The 13,313-nt window shown below is 44.0% G+C and overlaps 1 protein-coding gene across 1 annotated transcript in view; it reads right to left on the bottom strand.

Moving 5' to 3' along the window:
* Positions 1-412: 412 nt before the first annotated feature.
* mgat5b (alpha-1,6-mannosylglycoprotein 6-beta-N-acetylglucosaminyltransferase B) overlaps positions 413-13,313 on the bottom strand; it is a 30,774-nt gene continuing 17,873 nt past the window's right edge. The window contains exons 9-18 of the mRNA XM_086133666.1: positions 8,563-8,694; positions 7,447-7,580; positions 6,356-6,486; positions 5,803-5,808; positions 4,581-4,736; positions 4,331-4,477; positions 3,686-3,802; positions 2,775-2,849; positions 1,782-2,053; positions 413-1,040 (exon numbers count right to left, since the gene is read on the bottom strand). Coding sequence (XP_085989792.1) covers positions 818-1,040; positions 1,782-2,053; positions 2,775-2,849; positions 3,686-3,802; positions 4,331-4,477; positions 4,581-4,736; positions 5,803-5,808; positions 6,356-6,486; positions 7,447-7,580; positions 8,563-8,694 — 1,393 coding nt within the window. The 3' untranslated portion in view covers positions 413-817. The remainder of the gene's footprint in view (positions 1,041-1,781; positions 2,054-2,774; positions 2,850-3,685; positions 3,803-4,330; positions 4,478-4,580; positions 4,737-5,802; positions 5,809-6,355; positions 6,487-7,446; positions 7,581-8,562; positions 8,695-13,313) is intronic.

Here is a 13,313-nt window from a genome sequence, read left to right on the forward strand (position 1 = left end):
CGAGCGTTATTTTGAACTGCATCTCTATGGTTCCTAAAAAGACCAAATTGCTCACCGTGAACACGTCAATGACATTTTGCAGTGTTTGTTGGAATGGAGCTCCTTAAGTTTCTTGAGTTTTAACTGATTTAAAAAAAGGTGTAATTCTCTTCTTTTTTTTAATGTTTAATTTGACAGTATACGTCAACACGGTGTTGCCTTAAACAACTCAAGGCCTCCTTTTTCTTCAATGATTTAAAACAGGCCAAAGCACTGCTTATTGTGAAGTGAGTTGAGCTGCATTCATTGCAACCATACAGCACAAGGTAAAAAAAAAAGAAAAAAAAGATCATATCTCAAGGCACCAGTTTGGCCCGATCCATAGGCAGATGTTTTTTTAAAAAATATATATTTAAGCTCACAAATTAGACTTGTTTTCCGTATTTATTAAACAATTATGTACAAATACCAGACATGGAAAATAGGACATCTTGACATGGTGTGAATGGCTTTGAGTCCATCAGATACAAATATACACTATGAACACTGAAAGGATTCCGACAATATCAAGACACACAGATTGACGTCCCTCTTCCATTGCACGGGAATTCGTTTTTAAGCTTACAGAGCCAGTATGAGGCGTCTTCAATGATCAATTCCTTTCATATGGTCCCAAAGCACACACGTAAAACTTTAGACTCAAAGCCCACCAGATATAAAGTACTTATACAATCATGCAAGTCCCTGAGTTGTTTTTTTTTTAAACCTACTCGGACAGCCAAATGGCTCCTGTCAAAACATTTGACCACAAGCTACCGAGTCAGAGAGGATCTCCCGGTCAAACGGGAGCGAGCGACTCCGGTCCCAAGCAGTCCCTGCAGAGGGCCGCCTGGCCATCTCGATAGTCTCTACAGGGACAAAGGCGCTGGTATTTGATGCTGGCACCCGCGCAGCTGAACAGCAGCGGGTCCTGCTGCAGGCCACATTCTGCATGTTCTGCTGAGAAGGCGGGAAAGAGGTGATTCATCTCTGACTCCAGCCCCGCACATTGGAAGTCCAGCCTTGGAGACAAAGGGGGAGGACACAATGTACTTGGTAAGAATACAGTTTGGGGGGGGGGGGGGTTCAATCTGATGATGCGCCGAGCAAGAATATTGTAATGGGTTTTTTTTGGGTGACAATACCACCCACATTCAGTCCATGCAAAAATGGCTCATCAGTATAGCTGTTAAAATAAACCTCTTTTGACGGGGTGTAATGACCCCACGGGACATAACAAAGGTGAAATTCTGTCACATTTTAGTGTCCGTCCCACCAAGTGGTACACTTCAATTCAGTTCAGCACGTCATTTTCTAGCCTTTCCATTGCCGACATGATTGATTGATACCGTTCCACTTTTTGGAGCGCTATTGATGGAAGTTATACGCCGTAAAGGGTGCAGCTAAATAAATATATTGCTGGGTTTTGAGTTAGCGTCGGAGAATCCTCACTTGCTTGTTACAGTCGGGCTTTTGATCCTTTTCTTTCTTCTTTTGTCTCGTACAGACAAAACCAACAATATATCCTTCTGCTTTTGTCTTCCTGTTCAGAAGAATACGGCAATATGGTATGGCATAAAGAAAAAAAACCCCCCTTCAATTTAAAAAAAAAAAATCCAGAACGATTCTACCCACATGGTATCATTTTATGCTGTCGTGCATCGATTTACGATACTGCTTGGTGGCAAGGCGGCAACATTTACGTCGATGATCGCGACCATGCTGCAACATCCTTAAGGACAGTCAAGAGAAGGATATCTTACGCATTAAAGGCCTCCTTGATGTTGATGAAACGATACAAGGCAGGTTCGCAGATTAAGCCGGCATCCTGACAGGCTTTCACACACGACTCGCCCTGCAGCGAAGCCAAGAGCTGCAGGGCCCCGAGCGGGGGCCAGGATGCGTGGGAGGTGATGTTGGAGGCCCAAGTTAGGACGCTCGAGTTGGGCAGGAGCATGAAAGGAGCGAGTGGGCTGCCCTGCCATATCCTCGAAGCGTTTACCGGAGGAAAGCGAGCCTCGGGAGAACAAAAATCCTACAGATGCAGATGAAATGACTTTGATTAGCCATTCTCTGGATTACAGCACTCACACAGAGTGGTGATAAATGGCAGATTCAGACAAGCATCTGGACAACTGAGAGGAGAAATAATAAAACCACCACGACAACGCAAAAGCTGCTGGACAGATCTGACAAGTGCTTGTCAAACGTCCGAGACGTAATATGAATGTCGTTATTCCACCCGACAACAAATGAGTATTGAAAGCTGAATTACGCTCCTGTGAGAGCCCGGATTAGATTCCCTCCCTGCAGCTCGAGCTATTCATAAGACTCAGGTAATAACATTTTTCTGACATGTCCCTCTGGCCCCCAGAGCCGTTTATTAAAGTGCCTCCGGCGCCCACAGGCAATAACGAGTCTTCCAATCTCCCTCGGTCTCCTGCTCTACCGTCCTTCAAACAAAAAGAGGCAGACATTTTTTATCGAAACGACCAACCTTAATGGCATGTTCATTGAGATGATGAAATAGTCTTTGCATGCAAATGCCCAGGAAAATAATTGTATCCATCTTCTTATATCTTCCATCCATCCATATAAGGTGTCCATATACATCTTTGTGAGGTCAACGTATTTTTTTGCCCACAATCCAGATACACAAGAGCATGACTTAAATTCACGTTTGCTTCTCGACTGTTGCGGACGGTGACTTTGGTTCATTTGTTCTCCTTTGCACGAGTGGGCATGTTGCAACCCACCTGGTTCTGAATGTAGGCATGAACTCTTTCCAGCATTCCCTCACAGGTGTACTCGTACGGCAAAAAAGGCTCCACCTGCAAACACAGACGTGAAGCAACGGCTGGATGACCAGCGGATCAACAGAGTGTTGTTCGTCTACAGAACCAAGCCAACGTAATTACTGTCACTGAGCACGGTAGTTCATCAACGCTGACATGTTGATTAGCGTAATTGTGAAAGGCGTATATCGTTCCGTGCGTTTCGCATTCAAATCAATGACCTAATACATCACAGTGGGGACAGCTTTGAAAATTGATTTCGGTATTTTAGAGACGACTTAATCAATATGTCACAAAGAGATTAACGTGACGGGGTCCCCGGGTTCTTCAGGGGCGGTGATGAGTGTCGCTGTCAGAGCCTGTCAATCACCATCTGGCTTTTGATGACACGCAGATTGAAACTCATCATGAGAACACCGATCGATGCTCGAGTGGGAACCGATCCCACGCTGCCCGCACACATGTCCAGTGAGTGCACCACTATAAAATATAACTCTACAACATAATTGTCAAATATAACGTACCGTATTTTCTGCACTATAAGGCACACCTAAAAGCATTCAATTCTCTCAAAAGCCGAAAAAAAGGTTGTGAAAGCGTTATATAAACAAAGCTGTATTGTATTGTATTCCCTTTTGCATAGCTCCATCTAGTGGATGCATAATGCAACCGCAGCCACTACTGTAGCTTCTATCCGTTCTATGCGCCCTATAAATCGGTGCGCCCTTCATAGGCCATTCATTGAAGGTGCGCCTTATACTTCAAAGCGCCTTATTGTGCGGAAAATACGGTAAGTGAAATTTCTACTATCGAGGATAATACGTGAGGGCCACAGATGTGTTCGATGAGTAGGGGTGGGATTGCAAACATACGTTGATCTTCATGATGTCACGGATGGCTGCATCAAACTCTTCGGAGTTATTGAAGTCGACGGTAATGACGTGTGGCCTGCCGATGTACTGCTCTGCATAGGGATGCTGAGAGGACACCTGAAACAGGTACGTCAAATATATTGCCTTTAGGTGCTGCTAGTTAAAACATTGCCTAAACCTCTTCTGTGCAGAACCAGGCACACTGTGGAACCAATTTGAAAAAAAAAAAAAAAATCTGAGTCAGACTTCTATGCTGATTTAAAAAAAAAAAAAATCTAAAAATGCTGATTATAAAATTGCTGTCATTTTTTTCCTAGCATGTCAACTTCCTTCTCCACAGTTAAGCAGATAATCAAAATTCCACAGTTTTGCAGTCATAAGACATGCCATCTTTTTACGATTGGACTCATCTACAGCTACGTGGTAACTTGATTGTGCAGTCACTGATGAGACAGGGAGGTGAGAGGTGTGCAGAGCTCCCAAGAGGTCAGTATGAGCATACTTTGTATTTTTAAGAAAACGGGGATCCTACGGCTCAAAAGCCCGTCATGGTAGATCAGTTTTGGATTCCGCACTGAAAAATGTGTGAAAAACACCAGTCAGACCACACTTGTGTTCCGCGGTATAATAAAAAGGTGTACGCACCTCCCTGGAGGTGGGTTTCCCTCTGAAGAACTCATGATTGAGAGAACTGTGAGGAGGGCTAAACCTGGGCTGCAGAAAGATGCAGCCATTGGCGATGGCTTCCAAAGGAGCCGGCCCCTCATACGGGAAGCCAAATCCAATGAACAGCTTTTAAGGGGAAATGAAAGGTGGGGGGTAGGGGGGCAGAAAAAAAAATGAGTCCGGAACCCATGAAAAATGTATTCTCGTCATTTTCATTTCAAAGCTTCACCTTAGCCTTCCGAAGGAGCTGTTGGAGTTCCTGCTGAGGGAGAAGGCCATGGTTCTTCACAAAGGCAGGCACCTCCGGGGGACGCTGCGTTTCGTAGTACACCGTCCCGTGGATCTCCATGTGGCGATGCAGGATGGACAAGAATGTCTCTTTACCCTTTTAAGGGATATGACATTTCCTCAAAACACTGCTGGAAGTGGTACAATAGCCTGAATTTCATTGACTGTGGTTATTACACAATCCCGACAAAAGTATTGGGAACACGGAAAAATGACACGAGAAACTAACTCACTCGGTCCACCTTGAACAGCGACAACAGCCCTAACTCCTCCGACGCTTTGGAGTGTTATTTGTCAATTCATCCATTTTTGAGGTCTACTACTTTTCAATATGTTCGTGTGGCTGGCTCACAAACTCTGATGTTGAACATCAGATGTTCAATGCCGCGTTTTTTAAATTGATGGTCATCAGATTGATGAAAAAAAAAAATCCGCATTCTCATGAATAAAATGGTGCGTTCAAAGACTTTTGTCCATAAATTGTACATATGATACTTTTGGCAGTTCCTCATACATCATACATGGACTAACCTTTCTCGAACTGCTGCGAAAAGTTAACAAAGACTCTCCCCAACTATACATCACCGTACAAAAGTTGAGCAAAACACCCAAAGGGTATGCATAAGAGAAAAAAAAAAACATTGCCAGATTGTGTGAGTCAAATTGAAGTTCAAACGACTGACATCATTGTCGAGATACAATTATCTGGGCAGGGTTGACTGAAATGCATTCTGAGCTATAGTTGAAAAACTGATTCTCGGTGACGTTATGAATGATTTACTCCAGCCGCGTCTTGAAGCTTTACATCATTTATAAAAGTCATCTGAATGGAACTCCCCACTTGTCATTTCAAATGTCTCCGACAAAATACAAGGGGGAGAACACACATGTTCTTAAAGCGGCCTTTCCCGGTCTTTAGTGAGCTACGGCATCCATTTTACATTGGAGAACTCTCCCGGCACACCACCCAACAAAAAAAAGTCACAAAAAGTATCAAATATAAAGATGGTCACGCAAAGCTTGAACAACTCTCATCTAGAAATGATTGAAAATATTGTTTGTTAATTTTTTTTTTGTACAGGATATTAATAAATAGTTCAATCTTGGAGGGAATCTCTTTCAGACATGAATTCAGAGAGGTGATGATAAGATAGTTTACTTACGTGAAGCTAGGAGAGGGAGCGGTCACGATGCAAGTAGGAAGAAAAAAAAAATACACAAGTGAGTAGCAAGACAAATTCCCTTCTAACTTTCAAACTGTCGAGAGAGAAAAAAAGAACTGTGGCTGAACAAAGGCGACTGTAGGAACACAATTGGAGAGAAGATGGCAAACTTCAAACTTACAGTGTTGGGAACTTTCCAAGAAAAAAAAAAAAAGATTCCTTCGTGACCCCAAAAGAAAGAAATAAAACGTTCTTACAGCTTTGGACTTTCAAGTCACCTTCCTGGCAGAAAATACTTGCTGGATGTAACATAACTTTTTCGTAGTATATTTATAGTCACATAGGCAGCACGCTGTTGTTTTGCCTGCCTCACAGTCAAGACGTTCCGGGGTCAAATCTGTTTCCCGCGTCGCCCTTTTTGTCAACTTGCTTATTTAGTTCAGCTGCGTCTACGGCAGACACATTTCAAACGACGCTCCCTTTTGTTTTTGAATCCAATTGACTTGAATGAACTGCAAATGAGTGCAGGGGCTTTCCGTGTGCGATTATTTACCTTCCACATGCTGACCTCTTTGCCGTAGACGACAGCCATGTTGTTCACTTTGCTTTTTTGGATGTTCAGTCTCGCCGTCTCATTCAGCTCCTCCGCCACAAACCCCATAAAAGAGTTGTCTGGCGTGTGAGCTGCCAGACGACAAAATGACGTGGTTTTAGGTTAGAGCGCAAAAAGAATTCCTTGAAATATACAGAATGAAACATTTTGTGGCGCACTGCCGATTTACACCAAACTGCTGTCAACATCATATAAGATCTCTGGATATTTCATAGGCGACATTTCCAAAGGACAATCCAAGACAAGATTTCCACCCAAAAGGTTATAAAGAATAACGTCAAATACATTTTGGTTGCCTCCATTTGCCTCCAATGAAGACAATCAGTCCACCCATCTTGTTTATTTATTTTTTTTGTACGCGCATTACCTTTTTATATCATATACAGGCATTGCTGGGTCAGTCACAGAACTCTCGCCTGCAATATGGCAGACCTGGGTCTAATTCCTGAATGACGTAACTTCTAATTTTGGGGGCATGGCAGTAGCTCAGCATAGAAGGAGTTTAACTTTGGAATCAAATCGTACCCCACAAAGGGTACGATTTGGAAAAAAAAGTGCAACCAGTTGTTGGACAGAAACTAGCCTGCTGGAGTTGGCGCCCTTGAGCAAGGCATTGTCCCCACCACCCCCGGCTCAAGTGGTGCAGCACTCTTGGCGCCACCCTTGTTTGCATCCCTGTATGGACACTTAACGATCAATTGACAGACGATTGATTATTGTACTCAGTCCCGTATTGCAGATTTTGTCAAACGTGTCCCCCACTCGGCGTGATCGTGTGTGTGCCTGAGACAGTGGGAGCGTGACGGTTCAGTTGTCGGCATGACGCATTATGCGCAGAAGCAGCCGTTCTGAGGGCGCTCGCGGCTCTGCGCCCTCCAGCTCAGCTCGTAGCAGTCCGACAACTCACAACGCAGGCACACTGCAGCTGTGCCAAATTTTTTTTTTTTACAGAGCTTTAAGCATTTTTGGATGAGTGTGCGTTATCCATATCACACCTATACCGGTTCGCATAAACCAAAATGTCCACGTACGGAACATGGTCATGTACTGTTGGCTGTTAAGGTTCCAGTAGCCCCAGTTGGTTCTGTAGCCATGCAGAGTGGCGTATTCCTCGTGGTTGTATGCCGGCTCTGTGCCAAAAGTGTCAATCACACGGATGTGGCACCTGGGGGGAGGAAAAACAAAAAATGAAGAGGAGCTATAATAAGGAACAATAACTTGCTGCGCTTTCAGATGCGTTCACCTTGATCAATTGGATGACTAAAAATAAATACAGTCACGCGTATCTTTTTTTCTTTTTCCTGACAGCTCAAAACAGGAAACACTTCAATCTATTGATTCGTGTGTGCATCCCAGTTTGTGCCGATATGCTCCCCACTGTGGTTTCTAAGTTACTGGTTTTATTGTCATTTGCTCTGTTTTTATTGAGAGGTTAATTCATGTTTAATTTTCTTTTCTTTCTGAAAACCACAAGCCAGGACTGAAATGGGCACGAGTGACTGGAGTGGCTTTTGACTGGTCATGCAAAAAAGAAAAAAAATCTCTTTATCATCCACCTAAATAAATCTTGACATAAGACATTTTCTGTTACAGTATCCGATCCTTAAAAAAGCCCCAATTTTGAAGCGTCCTGAAATCTAATTATGGTTGCACCTGTGCGTTTCATTTTAAATGGGCCAAAACAGCCCGTTAGCTCAGCAATAAACGCAAAATGATCACACGGGGAATCCTAAAATCAATTGATGTAATCCAATTTGAGAAGATTTATCAGCGCACTGGCCGCATCCGTAAATCGGCGTCGGGCCTCGAGAGGGAAAGTAGCATATAGTCGCAATTAAGAAATAATATCTCACTTCTCTCTGCTGAGGAGTGTTTAGTGTCGTGAGCACGACCCCACCACTTTTTGGTCCGCCGTTGATGTACACCTTTACTCCTTTTGTCACAAATATTGAGCACGTGTCGCTTATCAGGAACACAATTCCATCTGGCAAGCCATCAAAGTCATGTGCAATTCATTTATGAGCGGTATCTGGCTCAGTTTCAATTGGAGCAAGAAAGTCCCACGGTCCAGCTCAATTGGACATGTCAAGTCACGGAATATTTTCAATCTTAGTCAACGACACAGGTAGGAAGTGCAAAGGACAGACTTGTGCTTCTTGAGTGACAGCCCCATGTGCTGCTTCATCTGCTGCAGGCCGTGGTAGTCTGTGTAGATGAGGTCAAAGGGCAGAGCGCCAGTCAGAGGGCAGCTTCCTCTCCCTGGGGGGACCCCCAAAAACCTGCATACATATATCATATCAGTCCACAGTACTGGGGAAAATGTTTTCTGCCATAATGAACATGCTGCATGGAAGGATTTTTTTTTTTAAGGAGAGTGGCTTCGAACTTAAATTTACATAAGCATATTTGTAATATATTGAGATATAGAGAGACTCTACATTGACTGTCAGTTGCACCCACTGGTGCTGGACATCCATAAAAGAAGCATCAATGTAGCTTATTGAGCTCGTCCATCCATCCGGTTAAAAAAAAAACTTCAGATGCATCTTTTGATACAGATGCTCAACACTGATCTCAGTCAAGGTGTGCGCAAGTGTAAGCGAGTAGGAATTCGCTTTTGGTCGATGTACAGATACAGACTCAGCGAGTGTTGAAACGGTAAGAATAGAAAAAAAAAAGGAGCCCAATTGCCCGTAAAGCCTGCCAGTGCTCTGAGAAAGATGATGGTGAGGCCATTCGAGCATACAAACACAGCAAGCAGGTCTCACAATAGGGGAGTTAGCCAATTTGTCTACACAGCTTGTTTTGGATCACTTTCTCACATACACTACGTACACACACACACATTACCCGTGCAACACTAACAACACACCTTTGACAGAACACGGAGTTGACGGCTTTCAAGCATTATTTCTGCTGAATGTGTTTGTCACAATGCCTTCATGGTGCTTGTCGCATCATGTAAAATGTCTTCACGAGTGCGACGGTGCTTTGCTGGCAGGTGCATCGCAGAAAGAAAAAGGCCTGAATGGCACGTCGAAGGCCAAATTCAATGCCATATTGTGGTCAGTTGCTTTCCTCAAAGGCATAAAAAAAAAAAGATCAGGGTCTACCTTTTCAGAATTTCTCTCTTTACTTGTGCTTACAAAATGTCACTCTGTGCCTTATTTTAGGCCGTTGATCTTATTTCAAGCATATGACTGAGAATACTGACTGTAACTAAACTGTTGAAAAGGAGTATTTTACTTTTTTGAGTTTTCACTGATTTAGTTTTTTTGATGCCGCTCTGTGTACTGAGAGAAAAAAAAAGACCGATTTTTAAGACACAAAGAAGCCAAAAGTCTGCAGTATGCTGCTACAACTGTCATCTGCCGGATATCAGAATATCGGCATAAGAAAACCCAAATCGGCCCAAGTAACGTAATTGTTTCAGTTGTTGTGCGGTCTATTATAGAGCAAAGAAAAAGTTTGTTCAAAGATGGTGGCAGGAAGAGAAAAACTCCTTTGCAAGTACATACACAATGCATGACGTATGAATTATAAAATAGTGACGACGTAGATGTATCACCTGAATTTGTCCATGACCTAGTTGAGTTGTGTATAATTTATAAAATGTGAGGAGTACTTAATCAGACAGACTGCGGCATGCGCTTCATTTACAGCGCACAAAGCTGGACGAGTCGAAATGTGAATTCTCCCAAATAACATTCTGCGTCATTCAAAATGATTCTCTGAGCAAAGGAAACAAAAAAACTAAACAACAACAACAACAAAAAAAACAAGCACATCAATTGAATGAGGAACTGAGGGAGAGCGGATAAATAAAATAATCCGCTCTAATAAGAGACTGAACGATTTTTTAAATTCAGAAACTCTTGGTAAAATTTGGGATATGTTGGCGAGCGCTTCTAAATGCACACACCGTCACGCAGCTATTGTCCCGTTGCACATTTTGCCTCGTATCAAATACACTCAGCAGGGCAATCAGTCAATACTTTTGGACATTGAACACAATGAGCGGCGCAACCAGGTGGCGGCTGGTTGTCGACGCGAAACGGCTTCATGAGCGGGAATGCGTCGCCTCGTGGCGCGTGCGTCAAGCTGCTGTTTCATCAATCAAAAGGTAGACACAAACGGATTCCTGCACGTATGCTTGGAAAGCGCCATTCACATGAGCAGCAGTTTGCTCACTACGGTGTGCGCTACAACGACTTCCTTTTAGCTATCAGCCTTTCAAATATACACACAAGATCAATTTGAGCCAGTGACTTCAGCAATGGCCCCCTGAAATCATCCCGACGTGTCTTCTTGCTGCTTGTAGGTGAAGGGCATGAATGTAAAGGCTCATGTCATATCAGGGGAAGTAAGAGTGAAGTGTTACGTGACATTGCTCCGAAGAGATCCGCCGATGCCGCGAGAGGTGTAATTGGATATATGTAAATGTGCTCGGAAGTGATAGTCAAAGGATTAAAGTGCACTGAAGACTTTGAAGGTGCGTACGCGCATGACGCACGCTCACATCTATTTGCCCCGAGAAAAATGACAGGCAGACAGACCTTTGATTTCCTCGGGACTCACATGATGGAATTACATTTCTGAATATGCACCTTATTCTCGTTCCTCACCCACCCAAAAAAAAAGACTTGCTTTTTGACCACTGCGCACGGTTAATCTTCCGAGATTGGTGGAAATCAGTTTCTGGTTTACTGTGTTGAGATGAACGCTGGGAAAAACGGACGGAACTCGTGAGTATACAACATAAGGATGAATGGTTCTTTTAGGTGACTGAAAATGTGCTCGGTTAAGGTTAGAGAAACACGACATACGTCAATGTTAAGTCATTTGGTGGAGAAATCACATTCTAAGGAGGAGTTGGGGTGAGGTAACCGCAGTGCCAAGTCAGCAACTCATTTGTATTCTCGCCATATTTTCATTTTCCCATCTTTTTCGAGGCCCGAGGAGCAGCACCGCACAGGAGCACCTCATTTTCTCCCGTAGAAAATGTCATCAATTAAGGGTGACGTGTGAAAGTTGTCTGACAATGGCATCGAGGTGGATTTAAAGGTCGGGTCTCATTGATACAGTCAAACTCATTTCTAACACTTGTGCAATTTCTTTTCCAGAAGAATAACTCGTTCACCAATGTTTGTTTTCGTAAGAATGCACTGTTGTCAAGTCTTCACTATTGGATAATGTGTATATACTGTTTTATATTATTCTATGAGACTGAAATTAAAGACTATCTTCATATATTGAACAACTTCTATCGCTGCCACCTACATATACTGTAGGTGAACAGTTAAATGCTACAATGAACTACGTTTACAGTCATACAACAGGATAAATCATGGCTTGACAGACTCGAGGTCAAATCCTTTTCGAACCAAATCGTGATTGACTTTATGTTGTAGAGCAAGCGAAAATAACAATTTGCAATGTGCCATCTATTTACAGGGTAAGGGCATATTTCGGTTATAACAACCAAAAAAAAAAAAAATCACTTGCATTACTTTTCACGCAAGGGTTCTGTCGAGAGGCTCACATTGCCGAGGCTTTCGGTTTCCGTTATAAAGCATTGAAACGGAGGTAAATGAATCAAAAGGCCGCAAGGTGAGCACATACGTATGGCAGCGGCACCAACCCGCGACCGCCACTATAACGAGGATCATTCTTTATTGCGGCTTCCTACCTGACACCTCATTGTCTCCGGCCCGAGCCGGCAAGCCGACTGATTACCCATGCATTTGACAGACTGATATTTCCAAAAATAAATCCTTCGTTACTGTGACAGTAGCACACTATTAACACACTTGAGAAAGGAGCGGCTACTCCCGATGACTTCCGGGAGCCCGCAGAATCATCATTCAAAAGCCACGGGCAAAATGCAAAGCGGCACTGGCGCGCACGCTGCATATGCGGAAGCGCAAGACCGAAAAGAAGGCTGTATCAAAAGCGAGAGGTGAAGCCGGTGTCAACGACCGAAAGGAAGAGAAAGAAGAGATTAGAACATTGGAGTGAGAGAGCGTGGCGCGTCTCCTGTGCACTGAGGTGGCAGGGAGGCTCGCCGAACGCATTCACGCAGATGCCTAACAGTGTCTTCGGATTATCTCGGGATGATAACGTCACATCAAATGTCCGGATGTCTACTTGATGTCCGCATACAAAGGCCTCATCCTCTCACCCACCGCGTCTCACTGGCGGTGAGGCCGATTAATTAGCCATCCTTGCAGATGTAACAGCCATCTCTGCTAAATGCAGCCACACACACGCACGCACGCACGCACGCACGCACGCACGCACGCACACCTTCAGTCGCTGTGCAACCAGTGCCACCGTGACCAAACAGCAGTGATGTCATCACCACTCTGTTCCAGAGAGGCTGCTGCTGCGTATTTGCAAGCACCCGCTCCCCCTCCCCCGACGACTCAATGTCCAAATCAACAACCGAGATAATGCTTTCTGAAAGAGTGCACTCAAGGCAAAGCAGTATGCACCTCCATCCATCTATTTGGTAGACGCCTTCTCCTCTTCAGAGTTGCGGGAAGCTGGCACTTCGCCCTGCTGACATTGGGCGAAAGGCGGACTGCCGCATGGATTGGTCGCCAATCAATCACCCGGTACAGAGAGAGACGGACCAACACTCCCGCACGGAAGCCGAGTCAACCGCGACTGACTGTAACTCCAGCCAGTTCATTTTATTTGCCCTTATCATCATCATGAATATTTGGATATAAGGGATAAACAACTGGTATGTGATGTAACCACGTCGTTGTCGAAATGTATCACCCACACCGTTTGTTCTCTCTGTGTTATTTCACGATCAGCCCATAGAACTGTACACATATCAAGAACTCTTAATATATGAGCTGCATCGCGCCATCGACAGCCTCTTCTCAAA

This window comes from Hippocampus guttulatus, chromosome 16 (genome assembly GCF_054856545.1).
Source record: "Hippocampus guttulatus isolate MCC_2025c chromosome 16, RoL_Hgut_1.0, whole genome shotgun sequence".
NCBI classification, from domain to species: domain Eukaryota; kingdom Metazoa; phylum Chordata; class Actinopteri; order Syngnathiformes; family Syngnathidae; genus Hippocampus; species Hippocampus guttulatus.